Here is a 21,914-nt window from a genome sequence, read left to right on the forward strand (position 1 = left end):
CAAGGCTCTGGCTCTGCACAACATAAATAAGGAGTCAGCCCTTAGTATCTGAAATATCATTCACAGCAAAGAAGTGCTGAATTCCCTCTCCAACCTCAAGAATTAACATGACTAAATTACCAATTCCTCATAGTCTCTATCTAGAATAACACTTTTAATTTCAGATGGCTTTGAATGGCCTGAAATGTATTCACTGGTTTTAGTAACTATGGATATTGTTGAAATTGTTTTTAATAGGAAACTGAAAGTCCCTTACAATGTTTGATCTTCAGTGATCAATTTTAACTTATCCTGATTTAATGTTTTTTAAGATAACCTTCTTAAAAGATGATAAATACTTTCTATGCAAAAATACGTAAGTATGCATTATTAATTATACAGGAAATTATTAGAAGGGATGGAGACCAATGAAAGAGATATTCTGTTTTTTTGGTCCATATACAAAAAACACTATAAAGCCATTTGGGGAAACTGGCTTATATCTTACTGAAAAAAGCTGTTATGTGGTCTAAAACAAAAGCAAAATGAAAACCACGAAAAATATTATTCCAATTCCCCCTCAAAAACTTAAATTGATCAAGGATTTTGAAATTCACAGGTTTTTTATATAACTTATTGTTTAATACATTTTTATAAGTTTGTTTGGAACCTGGTTTACCAATATCTTCAAGAAATCAGCCCCACCACAGTTCATTGTTGCATATGAGTATTTTTGAACTATGTCAACTCTTCACAGTTCTCTGGTGCATGCATCAGGCTTTACTCATGTTCCTTTTTGATGATTTTCCTGTTTGGCATGCGGATAGATTTGATACTTTATAAATTATTCATTAGGCTTGATATCCCTCCTACTTCTGTTTGCATTATTGAGATACAAGGGCTGGATAAAATTCAAGCAAGGGCAAGCCATGTTTTTCTGTTATTTCTGCACATTTAGAGTACAAATCCTCAGGTTTGTTGGTTACAAACAGAACCAACTAATGCACTATAGAGACTGTCACAGGGTAGAGCCTAAATGAAAATATTTGTTAGGAAAGGAAGACTTGGTTACAGCCTCCCATTCTGAATTCATGAGGTAATTCCAGAGGCATAGGTGAGTGTCAAGAGAGAAAATCTCCTGAAAGTTCTGCCCTGTTCTGCTGGTTAGGTATGCATGTGCAAGAACAAAGAGGCAGAGATGAATTATTAACAGCTTTACATCCCTTTACATTATTAACACATTTGAGAAAAGAGGCTAAAAGATGATATTAAGATAGGTAACAAACACCAATTATCAAATTCCAGACTGCATCATTTTATTTTGACTCAGGCTCCACATTTTATCTTGCAATCTCTCGAATTAACATTCACGTGGATATTCAAGAAAACCAAAACCATGGATTATTCAATTCCCTGAGCCAGATTCAGCAAAGTCTTCCTCAGATAGAGCAAAGGTATAAGATACAGCATATACTTTGCTGATATTTCATAATTCTTTTAGTGAACTTATGTGAAAAAATCTGATTTCAAATATGTGATAGCCCAGACTATTTGAGAAATCTGATACTCCTCAATTTTCTACTCAGAAAGAAGTCATTTGAATTTCAGTGTATCAGCACCACTTTTGTAGAATTACTTAGCTGTTTTTCAGTAAAAGGTGAGACATGGTAGCCAAAAATAAGAAAGAGTCATAATTTTAAAGACCCCTAACATTAATAATCATAAAGTGTTTTCAACTGCTATAATTTGTATTCAGGATATCTATATCATTATGATGCCTTGGATTAATTCTGGTTAGTAGCATCCTCCCAGGAGAGAGATCGTTACTGACCAGCTCTGTGCTACCACACCAGATGCTCAGTCAGGACTGAATGCAGCCATTCCCTTGTGATTTTCTTTTCTTAGTGACTGAAATTGCCAAAACCTTATCTAAGTTATACAGGTCTGTGCAATATCTTCTGTAACTTTCACAGCATCATCACAATACAGAAAAGAGAGGATTATAATCTTGAAGTTTTTTAGAACGTATTACCCAGGTGATCATGGTTGATTATGTTATGGGCAATATTGCACTCAGTTTTATCACAAATCAGTTAAGCAAAGATTTGATATGGGAATAGTCCATACACAAACAAATATATTGATTTTTGGTCCCCATGAACCAAAACACACAAGAGTGATTAAAATGTGCAATATCTGCTGCAGTTTGCCACTTCAAATGAACCTCTTTCGGTTATCTTATTTCAGAGGCAAACATTTCTCTTTCTGCATTTATAAACTGAATTTCATCCTAAATGTGTTGCTTGCATTAATTTCACCTGGACTACTAATCATCTCCCCAAAGAGGGCTGGAGTATCAGAGCTTGAGAAGAAGAAGAAGAAGCTGGTTTTTTGGCTGTATAGTGGTTTTATATTTTTCTCCTATAAAAGCACATTCTAGATATTTAAATCTGTATCCTAAAGACAGAAAGACAGCCTGAACTTCAGCATGAAGGCATGGTGAGCTGCAGTATGTAATTGCATTAACTCACTAGGAATAGCAGGTTATCCTGTAACTTGGTGGATCTGCCTGTGTAACTGCAAAATTCAGCACATCAGTCCTGAAAAATGGGCCATAACTGAACTCACTGTAAGATTTTTCATATCATGAAATGAGGTTGTAGTGAAGTGGGTGTCAATCTCAAGTAACAAGGGACCAGGATGAGAGGAAACAGCCTCAAGTTGTGCCAGAGGAGATTTAGATGGGATATTGGTAAACATTTCTTGCCAGAAAGGGTTGTGAAGCTTTGATACATGCAGTGCAGGGAAGTGGCAGTCACCATTCCTGAAAGTTAAAAAAAATGTGTGGATGTGGCATTTGAGGACATGATTTAGTGGTAAAGGTGGTGGTGGTGCTGGGCTGATGGCTACACTTGATGATCTTAAAGGCATTTTCCACCAAAAATTCTACGAGTATGGTTAGATGCAAATCATGTCAGTTCCTGTTCCTCCCTCCCAGATTTCAAAGGAAAAAAAGGAAAAAAAAAAAGCAAACAACACTCAAAGAGGCTTATTTCTATGAAAAAGTAGAAGTATCTGCCTCACACACACTAATTGCACTAATTGATAATTTATAAGCTGCATTACCAGGAAAGTGTTTGTGGTTTTACTTTGTTTGCCTACTTTAAAGGCTCCTTTAAATGTTGAGCTGTTAACAGGAAATAACAGCTATAAAATATAAAACCTTTTGCAAAATAAAAGTGACATTCTCAGTTTTGCAAGGCTTTTGATTCATTTTATATGGATTTTTTAGGCTTTCCAGTCTCTCAGTACCTGCTTCAGTAATTACTTTCTCTGGAGAGTTCAATATCATGGCCACAACACTATTGCTTGCCATTAATTGCTAACACAAGAGCAGCTGTGCACAGCAAGTTCTTCATTTTGAGAGATACCATTTTATTTTATTAGAAATTGATTTTTAAAGCTCTTCTATTATTAATTTGTCTAAGCAGAGAATGCTCTAATAGCTAAGTGAAACTCGATTCACTAACATCTGGAAACAGGTTAAGGGTTTATTTTTTGGGTTGTTTTTTTTTTTTTTTGAGTGGTTGTTTTTAAATGAAGGATAAGAGATAATCTTTATTCTGATATATCTGTTCTATCTATATTTTTAATCCCAAATTTTGAAGACTTTAGGGACAAGATTATTTTTCTGGAAAATCATCACTGAAGTGCTACTTTCTTTATGTGTTTATTTTCCATTTAATACCTCATAAGATCAAATTCCATAGGAATTCTCTACTAAAATACTAGCATGAGCAATGCAAAGAGATTTTTTCTAATTAATTAAAATTCCCATCATATTATACATACTTATTACATAGATAAATAAAGGAAGACTAAGTAGAAGGGAAGTCTACAGTAAAGAAAGGGAAGAATGAAATGGCTATTTTCACTGTACTCTTCAGTACTGATATGACAAACATCCAGAGGAGATTACCAGACCTGCTGATATTTAAAGAGAATTTAAATATGAGTTAACATAAATACACACTCAATACTAAAAGCATTACTGCTATGCATACCCCTGGCTTGAATAGCTAACCTTCAGAGGATCACTGAAGAGGACATTTTATCTCTCTATACCTGTTTCTTTTATCTGCAAAATGAGGACAAAAGGATGTTTTTATTAGTTCTTTAACCAGAAGTGTTTTGCAGATGAAAACTTGTGTTTTATATGCCGTGCAGCATATATTTGACAGGCAGCTTAGCACAAAATAATCCAGGTGTCTCTGAGAACAAAAAGTCTCCTGGAACAAAACTGAAGAACTTTGCAGTATTTAGGAAAGAAAACAGCATTGAGTGCTGTCCATTGGGAAAAGCTGCCGTCACACGTTGTCCCTTCAGTCACACCATGGGGCTGTCTGAAGAATTCCAATAAAACTCTGATTTACCCTGTTAAATAACACAGATACATCTTTACGCTGAGGGAGCTGATGAACTTACAAATCACATATATACATGATTAGGGCATGATCAGATATATTTAAAGTAAGAATTTTTCTCTAATACAGGTCATACAGGTAAGATCAAATGAAGAGGACAAGTATGCGTGTCTAGGTGATGTGGTAAGAGAAGGGTGTGGAGCTGCAGGTTGGACTCTGCTTTCTCCTCTGTGAAAGACTCCCAACAAAAAGCCTCCACAAAGTCTTTTTGTGGAGAGAAGTCACAGATCCATGCAGAAGCTTGGGAGACTGGAAGACATACCTTTTGCCAGAAATGCCATATCGTGAACACAAGCTTTCAGCTGAACTTCCCATAGGCCCTTGCTAAATTTCCAATTTATTTTTGTTATGAATTGACTCAACTTTTCGGATCTTGACCAAGTGGGGCACATCCTCACCTTCAGACCTTTGGTCACTGCCACAGACCAAATACTGTCCCAATGTGCCTAGGTTCAGCATTTCCATATAAAAGATGCTGAATCTACTCATGCATCATCATGCCACTGCTATGGATATTTGTAACCCACTAGCTGAAATCTGAAGCTATCAGCACTATCAGTCTCCCTATCAGTATTACCCTTTCTAAAATAACCCTTGGGAAAATTATTATTTAGTGTACTTGCCCGAGAGAGCTGAGTCAGTGTTGCTGATCAAACAGCTTTTGCTAAACATTCATCTAAATCAGGAATGTGTTTTCATTTGAGTAATCCTATGCAACCAATTTTTCTTAAGTAGATTTATTACTGTAGCTAGAAAGCCTGCTGTATCATATTTAACCACAAATAAATGTCTGCTCTCTGCAAACCAAAAAAAATCCAAAACAAAAATACCCCAAAAAGACCCAACAAAATGAACAAAGGGAGAGATATCTGGTAAAAGGCACATAAATACAAAGTTGTTTTTCAAGTCTGTTTAATTAGTATTTGCTGCAGTGTAAATAGTATGCCTCCCACTGCAGTATTTTAATGAAACATTGATTAACAATTATAATCCTAATTATGCCTATAATTAAAAAAAAATTTCATGATTAAAAGAGGAACTGGTTACCTTATACCTACACTTCCAAGTAGTCCACCAAAAAAATTTTATTAAATTGTCCTTTTAGATAGCTGCTTTCTAAAATCTAGCATTCAAATTACCTGGATAGATGCCTCACAAAATGTAACTTACTTAATATCTGTCATATCATATTAAACTACTTTAATGAAATTAATTTATTTTTCAGCAACAGATTGGACCAGTGCTCTGTGGTTAATTATAAATTAAATCTGAAACATGATCTATATTAAAATACCATGCTGTCCACACAGCACAAACAAAACCCTACATGTGCAAGCCCACAGTCAACAGATTCAATATTTATTAAAAAAAAGAAAAGGTTTTAATTGGATTGGAATTAATTGCTAATTAATTGTCAATGATCTTAATAAATCACTGCCCGATTACTGCTTTTATTTTGAAACAAAAACTACTGAAACCCTCTGTATGGACTAGAATTAGTCAAGAATCATCTTAAAATGACATCTTAAAAGCTAATACAGGGTTCTGGAATTAGACTTATAAAGTCAAAAAATTAGGCAGGTAGATGTACATCTAGTGATACTAAGGAGAAAGCAAGTGAACATTTAAAATAATTTGGGCTCTCTTGCCCTATTGCAGGAATCCAACTTAGTGACTCACAGTTTTGCCTAAGAAACTCCTCTGGTTTTGTTTACTGTTTTCATAAAACTGCATTTCAGTAGTGTTTGCGTAAAAGAGTCCCACAAAATACATTTCAGCTTCCTTCCACAACACTTTTGAAAACTGGCCCTGACTCTTGAGTTATACATTAATGATGGAAAACTGTCTGCTTGCAGGAAAAAAGGCTGGAAATTTCTAGTATTATTAAATAATATTAATAAATTTAAGTTACCTAAAATTATTAAATTAATCAGATATTTTTATAATAAATTCAATGAATTGACAATTTTTTGAGTCTGTTCCTTTGTTATAGCAATTTGATATATTTTAACTGTAATTAAGAATCATTAAATGTAATTTAAAAAAATCATAAAATACCCAAATTTTGTGCAATTTTTTATTCTATATTAAACTGGCCTTTCTACACTTGAGGGAGTCAACAGCTCCTCCCAGTTTAGTGTCTCTGGAAAACTTACTTGGTATTCCTTTGAGTCCAGTTGTTTAAACATTCCCTAACTCAACCCTCCTCCACTGGGAACAAGGTATCCTTATTCCAGAATTTCCTTTTGATTGTAGAGGCCTGTGAGTACTGAGGGCTGCTCTTAAAATGGATGAAAGACTAATTTGTGATTTGTGCCTTTAAACATATGAATGGGCATATATTACATCCTTCTTCAAAGTTTCATGGACTTTATATGCTTTTTTTGGAGCTCTTTTATTAAATTGCTGTTTACTTTTGAGTTCTTCAGAGCTCATAGAGTAGCTAATAGAAATCTCAAAATTGCTCTTGGCATCTTCTATCAAAATGGGTGATTGCCAATAGAGTAACAGAGTTTAGCAATCATCTTCAAAAATATGCTGCCATTGAAGCTGATGAGAATATTGATAGCAATGTGAGACTGAAATGGTTAATGGCTTAAACATGCTAAAATCCTCTAAGAATGTTTGCACAGCTGCAAAGGTTCTCCATCCCTGCCCACCAAAGCCCATCCCTCCCCAAATATGCCTGCTCACTGGAATTGGGACTGCAGCAGGAACTTGGGATAAGATAAAGGCAACACGATGGTCTCACCACCCCAGGTCTGGGGAGAAGAATGTACCCACAAGTGATGGGGGAAGAATGGGGTGCTGGTGGCTCAAACATTCCTATTTTACACATTCTTCCTTCTCACAGGGCTGCTCATAGAGAGATCCCTTGATGCTGTCGGTTATTATGGTGAAAAGGACAGCCCAAGGGCAGAAGTGATGTACCCTTTGCTCATGACTCAAAACAGTGGGAAAATATCAGATAAAAAACATTAATACACAAAAACTCTGTTTGAAAACATCCTTTGTAGTTTAGAGGCACTGAACTTTTTTTTTAACATGGGAAGAAAGACTGGGTAAATATGTTCCAGATAATAATGAACAGCCTTATCTATGCATTTTAATTTTGGGTTTTGATATTTCCAAATTCTTTCACAAATATCATCACTATGGAAAAATTCATCATTTTGAAACAAGCTTTCCAAAGGCCAATGTAATGAAGCAATTTTTTACAATTTATAATATAATTTTCAAAATGTAAACGTCAAAAGCATCCACTTCAGCATATGAAACCTAAATTAATTTTTAGAACATCTGTTGAGTCAGCAAACTGAGAAAAAGTTTACAACAAGAGAGGAATGGAGAGCCTTGCACAAAAGACCTATTATACAAACCTAAAATGTAAAAGGCTTTCCATTTCGAGCTACGATGGGAAGCAGATGCACAAAACAGATATAACCTACAGAGTATCACACTACACTGTGTATGTATGTCCAGCATTTAAAAACTGGAGAATTACTTAGGAATTTATGAAGTTATGTTCTGACAGAATTGGACAGCTGTTAAATACTTAGCTAAGGAATAAATAGCAGGTGTGAGTATCTGGGCTTTACATTCAATTTAAAATTGTGTTTAGGTGAAGTATATACAGGTAACATTTGCACCTGCAAAACAGAGAAAAGCTTCTCCCATTTTATACAGGTGTTCTAAGGAAGAATGCATAGAGATTTTCAGGCTCCTATGTTGTGTTGGTGAACAAATGGAGTAGATTTTAGAATCTAGTTTTAAATATATGGGATTTATTTTCAAGTGAAAGATTTCCTAGAGATTGGCTGAGAGATATATTTAGAGAAACATTCCTTTTCAGTACTAAAAAAACATCACATAGCCCTGGCCCCACACATGATGATAGATACCAAAAGCATTGGAAGAGTTGGAAAACGAAATAAATAATAAATATGCATTTTCAATATTTTTTTTTCTGCAACATCTCCCTGTATTTATTTCATGATCATCCAGCATGACAAAACAAACAGGATTCAAGTGCTATGAAATATTCTTCTTGTAAACTAGCCTGAGGCAGTTTCTCTTCCTGTGCTAGCACTTGTGCTAATGATACAATAACAGCTTCAGAATAATCCCTTTCGCCCTCAGAAACACAAACAATCTTGTATAAACAGAAGAGAAAGGTTCTCAAAATTCTTCCTCAGGCAGTTGTAGGCACACATCAACATGCTCCACACAACACATTGTTGTGTGTGTAGTGGACACATTATTCAGGCTTTGATAAGAACATCACTTAACAACAACAGCAGCACAGGTCTTGCCATAAAACAAGGCTTTCCTTTACATAGCAAACAATAAAAATCAAATTCTGGCTACTCATTATCTAAATTCAGTAAAATATATATCTATTTAATATAATTAAATATAATTAATATATTAATATATTATAAAATTAAATATAATATAATATAATTAATGCTGGTTGAAGTAATCAAGTTGAATTGACCTTAGCTCTAATAGCAAAGATGTACCTGTCAAGGGTTGTGGATTTTGAGAGACATGAACATGGCATGGTGCACTCACATTTTCACTGATGTTAAGCATGACTATATGTCTAATTTCCACATCACTATCTTTTAAACTAGACAAGTACAAAAAGCTCACTTGCAAATATTCAAGTGATTATTTACACAAGATATAGAAATTAATAGAAAAAAAATTAAAATCTTCTGCTTTTCAAAGGACATAATCTTCTGTACTTTTTACTTAAAAATATACTTATTACATATTTCACTCCCAGTTCCTTCCCTCTCATGATAGCTTTATGCCAGAATAATTTTACAGTCCTTGAGTGTGTAGTCCTGATATAAAAAAACAGTGCCTATGTAAAAAAGTAAGTTTTAGTTATATTTCACTGCTCGTAGATAATTAAAAATATTTTCAATGCAATAAATGGCATAGGCCAGTTGTCTAGTGTGGGGGCACAGGGAATATTTCTCTGTCTGCTCTGGGGGATCCTGACTGACTTTGATCCTTTCATGGAGAAAGTTTCCTAGACTTCAAGATAGATTAGAATCCACAAAAGTGTGGGATAGGTTCTAGAGAGGAGTGTAGGTGTATCACTTGGTGAGAAATTTAGGTTTTGGGGTTTTTAGTATGTTGTGGATGGAAGCAAGATGGAGAGCACAGGGTGTTGTCCTGGGTTTCTTCTTCATGGTTCTTCTTTCTTCTTCATGGGTTTGGGTGGCATTTTGTAATGGGGCAGAAAAGTCCCCATTGCAGCTCTTTGGGATCAGTTATTGGGTTAAAAGGGAAAATAATCCAGGTGTCAGTTCTTAATTGGATAGTTTAGTCTTAAAAGACCTTGTAACAAGAGATTGTTGGCCATTTTGTGCCTTCTAATGAAAGGCTGCCAAACTGACAGTAGTGAGGCTGTTTCACTGATAAGAAATAATAAACACCTGAGTCCGAACATGAATTACTGTCTCAAGTGCCTTCAATCCAGACCCAGAAAAACCAACGACTGGTACCCCCACAGTCTAGGACAGTTCAGTTACCTGGGTAATACCTTGCCAGGCCAGTGGCACTGCCAAAAACCTGCCATAATAACGTGGGGTCCTCTTCCCGGTTGCGCTTGAACACATCATCCAGGGCCGCCGTCCAGTTGAGTTCATTTAACACGATTGTGGCTGTCAAAGACAAAACATATCTGTTATTAGAAAGTCACATCCTAACACAGGAAGCAACAGCTACAAAAAGCAAGCTGGAACATTAAGAAAGTGCTAAGATTTAATGTAACTAATCCAGAAATTAAATAAGAAACACACTCGTTTTCCTTGGGCATTTTCTTTAAATTCCTCACACTATCTTCTTTCTGTTGCACTATTTGCATGCCATGATCCTTGGTTTATTTGCAAAGACTATTGTCACCCTGTTCTTCTAAAGTTCTTCCAAGTCTTCTGATGTTTACATTTTTGTAATGAAGTTTCTCATATACTTTTCATGTAAATAATGATTGTTTTGCATTCCTTTCTGGAGGAGGAGAGAATTGATGGACTGTTGGTTTGGCCAGTGTGGTTGGAGAGGTGGCAATTTCATCCTCCTATCCAGAGTCACTTTTGGAATTCTATAAATATCGAGGTCCAAAAATAAACATGCCCATTTTTGCCTTGGACACCTCGGTGTGTGAGTGTCACTCATTTGCGAAAGACAATATCTTCTAAAAATACTTCTGTTCTGAGATGTCACTCCAGTTGTACTTCCCACCCACAGAGAAGACTGTTTACAGAAGAAAAAATGCTAGCTAATTACAGTGTACTGCAATAAGAATGAGTAGAATGACATCAACAAAAGTAGGTATAATATAAACATAACAGAGATGTCCCTTTCAAAACGGATTATATGGGAATAAGACACTGATGAGTTATTGCTGCTATTAAGGTGGGGCTGCATGAACAGCAGTGCTCATTAGCACACACTAAAAAGATCTTAATATTCATAGATGTAGTCTCTGACAGTAAGGACAGAAAAGTGAATGCTAACATTTATGAGTTGGGTCAATTAACTTAAAATACAAGAAGAGTCATATTCCAGCTAAACAGTATGTTGCCAGTTAGACAGAAACTTACATTCGTAAAGTTCTCCTGTACTGTTTTAATTAATCAAATAGTTTATATAATGAAACCAATATGGAATATTTAAACATGTTCTATACCTTCTTTAGAAAGACCTATATTGGGAAACTTTAAAACTGAACATTAAATGATCAACACTGTGGCACTAAAGAATCAATGTACTAGATTCAGTAATCAATAAAATTGCATTGTGAAACAAAACACCTTATGATAAATCATGCTTTTCACATCAATCACTTGTAAGTATTTCATTAATTCTCCTCCCTCCCCCACCACCAGTTTTAGATAATTTCAAATGCAGAGTTATTTTTGAAAAGCAAAGGCTTTTTGATGGTTTAGTCACTAATTATTTCTTTTGTGTTGCATACTGGATTGTAAGCAATATTTCTGAAACTGAAGCATCTAGTTCAGCAAGCCAAGAGTGGAAAGGAACCTAGAGGAAAAAAAACGTTGAAAAGAGCTAAAGATGTAGGTATAAATCCAATAAAAACTGCCACTTGTCAGAGATCCTGCTTACATTATGGTATTGCACACAGGAAAGAAAATTCATCTTTTGTAAATGGGCAAGTCAAGCCGAAATAAAACCAATTCACATTTAAAGGACCTGAGTGGCATTACAGAGCAAAATTTGGTATGTAGGTCCACATTCTAGCCCCCTGCTACACAGGAAAAAAAAAGATAAAAATAAGGATGGTATGAAAGTTAACAGTTTACAGCCCATTTCCAAAGTAAGGCTCTTAAAAGGTACTAGAGAAATGAGATCACAACATTAAATTTTACAAGGTTGTTTTTAAAGGTTAAGGAGAAAATTGCTACACCATGTATTTTGCAGAAAGGTTTATCTGTTTTTTTTTTTCAGAGTAGTTTTAAGATATTATCCTCTCAAGAGATAGCTTTCTGAAGAAATATCAAATTAAATTTCCAGCTCTTGAGATTTCCTGTAAGCAATAAGCTTTTATTATATACCTCTCTTTTTGTCAAGTAGATAATTACAAATAAATATATGTTTATGTAAAAAGAAAAAATCCCAGAGGCACCATGAGATATTAATTATAATTTTTAAATGGTTACTGTTCAATTACATCTTACATCCCGTTTGACCTGCTGTGTAATTAAAGATTATGCACAGACTCTCTAAATGTGACTTTGTGTCAGATCTGGCCTCCAGAAGTGGCTCTGTCACTTAGGCAGACAGGATATTTTCAGCTTGATTTTGTTTCTTTTCATGCTACTGTTTCCTGTTTGGAGGGACAGGTATCAATGCCTTCACTCTTGTGACCAGTGAGGGGACTCAAGAAGAAAACTGGGAGCTGTGTCAGGGAAGGTTTAGGTTGGGCATCAGGGAAAGGTTCTTCATCCAGAGGGTGGCTGAGCACTGGAACAGGCTCCCCAGGGATGTGATGACTGCCCCAAGCCTGACAGAGTCCAAGAAGCATCTGGACAATGCTCTAAAGGAACACAGGTCCTGGAGCCAGGAGCTGGGTTTAATGATCCTGATGGGTCCCTTCCCACCTAGTATATTTTACGATTCTGTGGTTGTAATATCACCCAACAATTATCGCAAAGAATTATATCTGTATACACACACCTCTGCACATACACAGTCATATATATGCAAATATATATATCAAATAAATACATACAAAAAAAGGAGATGGTCTACAGATAGTAAAATAACTAAATACTGAAGTGCCAAATCCAAAAAACTAGAACTGATATTTTTTGCCCTTTATTAGACTAGTTAAGATTAGGCTATAAAGTAAGAGATAAGGATTACTAGATCTTGTGTGTATTATTTGTGGGGAAGTGATGTTCTTCAGTGAGATTTAAGAGTTTTATGATTTTATTTATGTCCCAATTTCCCCTTCCTCCTCCTCCTCTATAACTTTCTCCTGGAGATAAATACAACAGCCTAGAAAAAAATCTGAGAATCTGCAGCAAAGGGAAAAAAACCCAAAACCCTCAAATGGCCTGTGGGGGCCTGAATGTATGTTGTATTGTGGGATCTGTGTGGGTCCGAGTTGCTCCAAACGAGCTGCAGCTGCAGGGTCCTTAGTTGGGCAGCAGCTGTAGCTCGTGAAGGTAACTGAAATAAATAGGGGTGGGTCAAGAGCCCAGGAGGAGCCCCTGAGAAGAAAGGAAGGAGTGTACTGCAGAGAATGGAGAAGAGCCCCAGCAGAGAGGCGAGAACAACGCTGCAGTGAAGATTACAACAATGGCCCAAGTAATGAAGCTGGAATTAAAAAAAATAAATAATGTTGAATTCAAGAAAAGTTACAAGAACAGAGCATCTTAACAGAAAGAAACTGTAATAAATATGGAAAAAAGGCTACTAACAGTTTGCAATATATTCCTATTCTGCAATACTGCAGATATTCCTGCACCCCAGAAATTCACAGTTAAGTTATCAAGTCTCTGTAATTTCTGTAATAAACAATAACACATGACGAGCTCAACATATATCACCTTCTTCTTAATTTACTTTCTCATTAGGACAAAAAAAAATGTATTTGGAACAGAAACACAGTTTATTTGGTGGGACAGATACTCAAAAAAAAATTGTATGATCATCAAAATAATAATTCCTGCAGTGGTTTGCTATTTTTGTTTTTTTGGTTGGTTTTTTGGTTGGGTTTTTTCATTATATCTATAAGTATACTTGATACAGAATGCACCCACATCTGTGTTAACTAATTCAGTAATTAGTAAATGAGGAAAAGGGTGCTGGGAATTTTAGTTTGAATAGTTTGTTTTTCTAAGTATTTTTCCACAGCTTCTATTAATGGTTTCCTTCTGCTAAAGCATACGCCCTGAACTTAAAACAAATGAGCCGTAAATCAAGTCCTCTTTTTTCCCCCCTTTTTTTCTTTTTACAATGCAATATAACTGGTAATAGACCTATACCTCAAACCAATGCCTCTGAGTTCTGGTTTAAAAGCTAGAGCAATGGATTTGAAACTTCCAAAGAACAGCAAGCAAACCCAGTCCTAATCATCAAAAATACTACCCTTCAAATGATTCTTTATAAAATATCCTGACTCTCAATTGATAAAAATCAAAGGTGTGGTACTTTCACTAGCTCGTGGTACAGAACATAGCACCTGTCAGAATACCCTAACTGGAGAAAAAGTTTATATTGACCTCATTTATGCAGTGAAAATTTATTTTGTGTTCGGAAAAAAAAAAAGCATTTTACTAAAATAAAATGTTTAGAGGTGTTACAGTCACACGTCTGTGTATCTGCTTGTCTTTCTTTCAGTTAACTTACATGCAGGAAAGAGCTCTTGACTGATAATTGGCAGAAAATCTACTTGGAAAAAACTCTCCAATAAGCTTATTTTCAGTTCTTCTAAAAGCAGTCTTTGAAGATGACTACTTCAGAGTACATCAGCTGCTACCTTTCACATGCTACAAACAAGATGAAAAAATAAAATTCATCATCACACAATATGAAAGATCATTCTTTGTGGCTAATTTCACTGAACTCCATCCATCTTTTCATTTTTTCCTTCTTCTTCATGATATGAGGTTTAGGGGTCTTGACAAGGAATGGATTCAATTTCCCCCTACAAATGCAATCAATAAAAAATAGGGAGCACTGCTGTACCTTCTTTAAAAGAACTGGAACACGCTTCTGATGATTTATTCAATGTGGAGGCTCTGGCCTGCATGCAAGACAGGGAACAACTTTATGTGAAAAGCCTGAGAATTATTTCCTATATCTGAAAATATGTGAGCTGCTGTTCCCTGATGTGGCAGCTACACAGACACTGGGGAGAAGGGAAGGGAGCTCCTTAGCTGTTCATTATTCTTCTTTTAATGTCCGGAATGTATCACTCTTCCATACCATGCTTAATGAAGTTGACCCATTGATTTCTTCAAAGATAACACTGAGAAGTAATTGTTATGATTTAAATATATATTTTCAATCAATTATGGTATTCAAAAGTGGGCAAAGAGGGACAACACTTTTGCAAGTGCATATTTTTGTATATATGTGTGCAAACACAGATGCTTCCATCTGTAGCCATGTTCATCAGATAATAAAACTATAATAAACTCTACTGAAGGTATAAACTAGTTTTTTATGACTTGTGTGTTTCACTGATTTTTAAAAATATTTAATTCCTTCATGTTGCTGTTCAATTACACAGAATTTTATTCACTCCACTGTCACGGGAAAGTTGCACTTCTGTCTTCTCTTATATGGGACTTAGAAGGAACAGACATTTTATGTCAAGGTACTTTTATAATTGATTTTAGCACTGGCTTATCCATATGTGTGTCTTTATTAGTATATGCGTATACATCTATGTACCCACAAACACACGAATTTTCTACATATCTCCCAAATATAATTTGAAGAACTCTTCTAGGAGTAACTCAAACTTCAACTCTTTGAATTTAGATGCATGTTATAAGTCAGTTTCTTCTCTCTTGCAATAGCAAAAAGGTCAAAGCAAGGAGAAGACTTATAGTGGCTTCAAAACGAACATTTTCTCCAAGGTAAATGGTCCTTTGAGAAACCCAAATTTAGACATTTATTCTATTTATACAAAACCATAGGAAAGTGTCCAATTCAAAACAGTCATCCAAAGAAATTTTACAGCTGATTAGAAAACAGGTATAGAAGAGGAACAGCAAAATTTCTAGAGATAAGGGAACTGAGTAGTATCCACCCTCTCCTTTAGACTCTCAAATTTTATCAGAACAAGCATATACAAATGCCAAGGTAATGTATCCTTTTCACTCAAAGCAAGGAAGGAAAAGCAAAAATAAGTCTTTGAATTTAACAAACAACCACTGTTATACAGTGGAATTTCCAACTGGACAGTTCATTATTCAATTCTCTTCTAGATCTTGCAAATATTACATTTCTTCAAATTTGCTACAAAATCTCACTTTGAATGAAGCATATTAGTTTGAATGAAGTCCCTATCCCACCATATCATAATTCAAAATTACTGGATAATCAGAACTGTTTGGATAATATGCATTTAATGGTGAATAACACCAAAGTATTAAAATACAGTTTTAAATACATGGAGCAATTATTGAATAAAATAATTTCAAGTTCTTTAGAGTAGATATTTTATGCTCACAATTAAAGCAAAATGATAAAATGTCATGTACTTTTTTTTTAATGAACAACTTCTCCATGCCTCATTAGATATTTGACATTATGTCTCAGACACTTCTATAAATAATTCCATTAAGAAGTCACTGAAGTCTAGAATACTGTTGTGTCTCTGCCAAATCAAGTAAATTAATTGGCAATGCTATATGTTGTCTGCTGTCTGGCTTTGCTGCCATATACTGATAGCCAGAGAAGCACAGGAAAATCTTATTAAAATAAGCAACAGCCAGGAGAGGGAAATGAGAATAAAAATGTCAAGAACAGAAGATGGAATTATGCTTCTATTATAATTCAACAAAAAAGAGTTAATACAATGCAGAGACACAGATTCTTTAGTACACAAGTTGTTTATCTGCAAAAACACAAAAGACAACCATATTCTAAACTATCAATCCATTGCTGGAAACAGCATTTGTGCATCTTACACGTTGTTGCCTTGCTTCCTCTTATCTCAGAATATGCCAGGATGAATTTCAGAATGAAAAAATACCCAATGTCAACCACATAGTTCTGTAAGGTTATCTGGGAAGATGTCAAGAAGACAAAATGTGTGAAAAATACTGTTCATTAGAGTGGTTCTACAGGACTTTCCAGATTTTGTAGAGATATGCACAGTTTAAGAACCTGAAAAACCCTTATTATTATTATAGAAATAATAATTATATTATTCACTGTTACTCTCACAGAATACTTGAAAGTAGAGTCACTATTTGGAAATAATTCCATCTTTAAAAAAAACCCAAAACCAAACCACCAGAAAAAATACGAACAGATAAATATGTTGTATTTTAATGGAAATATAAGGGATTAATTATCAAAAAACTACACACATCTTTCATATATTAACTCTTCTCTTCCTTCATTTGCTCTAATTTTTTGTTAGCATTTCAAAGGATATCCTAGTGACATTGAAATTAAAGTAAGTACAGAGATATGCTTGATCTTTAATGAAGACTTCTCTCTCTAAAAAAAAATTAATTAGGTGTTAACAAAACCAAATAAAACCAATCAAAAGACTGTCTGAAAATGCTGTTCTAGAATAATTTATTAAGTTCTGTCATCATTCTGCCACAGTACCATCACTTCAATAACTTTAAGAGCACCTTAAAAGATCAGTACATCCCAAGCAACAGTTGACTTAAGTGAGAAGGAAAAGAACCAGGAGCAGACAAACTCATGCAAAAATGCTCTCTTACTTCATGCTTTCTGCATTTTTTAAACTATTTGGCTGTTTTCTATTATATTTTGTTTTAATTGTTGTCTGGAAACAGTTAATTCAGAACTGATGCCATCCTGTTTGGTTTTATGTAGATCACATCTTAAAAAGTTCTTACAGTTTTTCTTACAACATGAATATCATCTACTAACATTTCCCTCTTTCCTCTCCCAGCCATGGCAAACTGGAAAGCACACGTATCTCCAGCAAAACCAGAGATGTGGTAGTACAATAAATAAAGACCACTCATCATAGTGCTTGGGATTCTGTAAGTTTGTTTCATCCATCATGGCAACGACATGAACTGCAAGTGGACAAAATGCTGAAAATGGCCACTAAGATGGGCTGTGAAGAACAGAAAATCTGTCCTCTGAAAATAGACAGAGGTTCAGTGATGCAAGCTAAAAAATGAGTCAGAAAGGAAGCCCACCCTCAAAAACGGTATATAAGAGTAAGGGCAGAAATGGCACAACAAAAGGGTAGAAAGTACTTGAGAATAAATTAGGAAAGGCAGTTAGAAAGTATCTTAGAGCAGAATGTCCTAAAATGGTCTTTTGCTATGAGATACCTGCAAACAGCCCAGATCTGTTAAGACTGAGCTTGATCACTTTAATAAAGGAATGACACGAACTAGCTAGATTAAGAATTGGATTTGGCAAGCAAAACGCTGCCCTATTCTGATGTGTCACCCTTTGTTACAAATAAAGAAAATGTCTGTTTAGAAGCCTAAATTTAGTAACCACAAAAATGCACTTTTATAAAGCACTAATGGCAGAGCAAGAATTGGAAGAAAAACCACTTATTTATCTCTAATTAATGAATATTAAATGCTTTAAAATAAACTATGGATATCTATATTGACTTCATATATATTTCTAAATAGATTACATACATATATATGTTGTATATATTATCAAATATAAAAATCAATTATTAATGATTTTCACACTGTAAAATTATTTTCCTATCTAGGTAATATATGGAGAACACATTTTTAAAAATATTACAGTAATACAGAGGATTTGGGTAATGGATTCAAATCTAATCCTCATATATGTGAAATATTAAGGAATAGCAGGGTGGTTTATTTTATTTAAAATATATCTCTGGTGACAGAAATCTAAGACACACCAAATGTGAGGGGAATATAGTGCACCAGCAGGAAACGTGAGAAAAATGAGGATGAGACAAGGCCTGTTCCATCACCTGAGCTGGTAAAGATGTGACAGCTCCTGCTCCTCATCAATATTCCGATCAGCTCATGGATGAGTCTTGTGAATTAAAAACAATGAAATTTCTACAAACATTATTTTTTGTTGTTTTTCTTCTTGTTATTGGTCACAGGTTGGTCCAAAGAGAAAGCAGACTGACATTTTCTGAAATTCAACTACTCCTCTGTCCAATAGATGAAAATCTTTACCATATGCAATTGCATTATGAGTTATCAGAATATAAGAACAGAAATTGTTATTCTTGGCCCTAGCATCATCATAGGTATTGTACCTCCACTGGTAAGTGAGTGTGGTTTGGTGTTGTTCTCCAGATTATGTAGAGGGAGCATGAATAAAACTCCTCTCAAAGATTATGGGGCCATAGAGTATCAGAAAGTTGAAAGTGTTTATGCTGCCTGCATAAACAGAGGTGCTTCTTGCTCTGAAGACATTTCTATTTCTTGCTATAAAGACTTTCCCTGTCCCTTTCCAAAAAGAAAAACATATGATTTTTGTTTTCTTCTATAGACTTTACACTATGTGGAAGGATACACAGGCTCCCAGTCCTGCTCTGGATGCCAAGATGTGTTCCAGTGAGTCCTGGCCTCCCTGAAGAGGGAGACAAAAATTTTACTGCCTAGGGAACGGATTTCATCCCCCATCTTCAGAACACTAACCCTGCAGTTTTCAGCCACTCTTTCTGTACATTTTGTCAGTCTGATCCAATAAGCAGATGACAATATTAGGAGTTGGGGCTTGTTGCTTTAGATGTTTTAAGAAAATTAAAAAAAAAAACCCTTATAAATCACTTCATAAGAATCTGAATGCCTTTGAAATAATAAAAAAAAAAACTCAAAAGGATCTTTGAGAACACAGTAAGATTAAGCTTCTTTGTAGTTGTTTTTGTCTGCTTCCATGTCATGGGTACTCTCATGAGTATATATTCATCTGAATTTTCTCTATTCGCTGCTTTAATCACTCAGTATAGAAGTTCTTTGTTCTACAATGTCCAGACCCCCCCCCAAAAAAAAAAATTAAAAACTTGCTTGCTAAGGTCTCCTTCTGTTTAATTTACTTTGTCAATATAAAACCACAGGACAAGGCAGTAAAATTGCAGAAAACTGGAATGGGATGAAGAAAGACATGTTATCTTACATCTACTTTGCTGTTTAAGAAGAAATTTTATCTTGTTATAAATACCTACCCTAATGGTCTCATGTATACTACATTTTAATTAATTTAGCCTCCCATATTTAACTAAGGCATATAATCCTTCCTGAATGAGTAAATACTGCATAAACAGAGTTTTTAAAATGAGAGAAGATGCTGAGTTTGAGGTTTCTAAAGGCTTCTGTATGGATTGTTTCCAATACTAGGGAGTGAACAATATGCTAAGAAAATAAAGACACAGCTGGAGCAATGGCTATGGAGTGAAAAAATGCATAAGGAAACAAATTAGTTAAGAAGATAATATACAAAATCTTGAAGTCATACAGTATTTTAAGCAGCTATTTTCAACTGAAGTCAGGGAGTAAGGATACAGGATGACACATTTCCCAGGATAAAGGAGGAGGCTATAAAAGTATGAATCTGGATTTAAAATAAAGTGTAGGATTCATATGACATAGTGAGATAAACCAAACTTCAGACTCATTCTTTTAGGCATTTCTTCACATGTTTAACTTTCATATTTGATGAATGAAAGAAGCAAAACTGAATGCCAGCAGCTCAGCACCTGCTAAATCCCACTGTGCTCTGACACTCTGCATCAGTTCAGGCTGTACTCCAGGGAAATAATGGCCCAACCTGCTAACAACCCATTGCAGCAATTGTTTCAAAAAATGGACCTATTTTTTTTTCATGTAACATTCAGGAAAACAAACAAACAAGCAAAAAAACCCAAAAACCAAAAGAACCAATGAAGCATAAGGAAAGCTTCTTGTAAGAAAGTCATTATTTTGCTTTTCTAACAGCACCCTGGTTTCAGAGGCTTCACCTGTATCAGCCTGAAGTGGCAGGACAATGGAATCAGCTATGTATATTGAAAAAGTTGCCGCTGGGATTACAATTTTCATATAGAGAATTTGGAGATTTTATTTTCTGCTGCATCTGCCCTGTGCTGCAGCCTGAATGACCATCACAGCAGGTGTGGGCAGGGGCAGTGTGAGAGTGCATCTTCTCTTAGGTGGCATCACAGGGAAATCCAGCTGCACTCTCTGAAGGCTCAGCAGTGCCAGCTGCAGTAGCTTGGGCCAAAATGTTCTTACAAAGGGCATTTCTGATCTGAACTACAGTCCTACCAGGGACAGATCCAGCTCTCATAAAGCAATAGTTGTCAAATAAATCAGGTAGCTGAGAGTGAGAACAACTTGCTTTCCAAAGGCAGAGAAGTTCACAGTCAACTGGCAATACTTAACTTCGTGCTCTAGAGTGTCACTCTGTCTCATACACACTGTCACAGCACAATTTTCAGTTATCTGTAGCAGCAGATGTATTTGGAACATAGGAATATCTTCTATTATAACTGCAAGGATAGTGCACTCAACTTACTTAACGAGATGGGCCTGAGCATGATAAAAAAATTGAAAATATGTATTTTTACAGACGTACAAACAAACTGTAACATTTAACATTGAAATTCTTATCTGAAAACCAACTGCTTCCATGATAAAAATATTCTGTCAGAATAACGGTCAGCCTCCCACCTGTTTCAAGTGGACATATTTTCACTGAAGCCACTGCTATGTTATTCCAGAGTGTAACATGAAAATGAGACATAGAAGGTTTTTTTATTTCTGATCTTCAGGCTTCCTATCATTGGCAGAATGCAAAAAAAAGCCAAACAAACAAAAAACCCAAAAAACAAAACCAACCAACCAAAAACAAACAAAAAACCATCACCACCAACAAAAACAAACACACACCAAAATCCCCCCCCAAAAAAACAACAAAAAAAAAACAACAAAAAAAACCCAAAAGACCCCACCCAAAACAACCCTCAAATGATTTATTTTGAAGTCAGGAAATTAAAAAAAAGTCAAAAAACCTTATTTTTATTAAAAAAAGATATACATATTTTTTCAGAAACAAACAAAAAATATTTTATTCCTTCAGCTCTCTACATGAGAGAGACAAAAAACTGTCAAGATAAAAATATTCTGAATAACAAGCTCCTACAAGCTTGCTTCAGGGACAACATTTAAAGAAACATTGTAGGACTAGCCAAAGACAATCTTTCTTGCAAAATGAGATTTCAGGTGC

The 21,914-nt window shown here is 35.1% G+C and overlaps 1 protein-coding gene across 3 annotated transcripts in view; it reads right to left on the reverse strand.

The window, feature by feature from the left end:
- Positions 1-21,914, reverse strand: part of CACNA2D1 (calcium voltage-gated channel auxiliary subunit alpha2delta 1) — a 375,032-nt gene that overhangs the window by 104,949 nt on the left and 248,169 nt on the right. For all 3 annotated transcript variants that reach the window (XM_064702957.1, XM_064702956.1, XM_064702958.1), the window contains exon 7: positions 10,013-10,144. In XM_064702957.1, the coding sequence (XP_064559027.1) occupies positions 10,013-10,144 (132 nt within the window). The remainder of the gene's footprint in view (positions 1-10,012; positions 10,145-21,914) is intronic.

Source organism: Zonotrichia leucophrys, chromosome 1A (assembly GCF_028769735.1).
Source record: "Zonotrichia leucophrys gambelii isolate GWCS_2022_RI chromosome 1A, RI_Zleu_2.0, whole genome shotgun sequence".
Classification (NCBI taxonomy): domain Eukaryota; kingdom Metazoa; phylum Chordata; class Aves; order Passeriformes; family Passerellidae; genus Zonotrichia; species Zonotrichia leucophrys.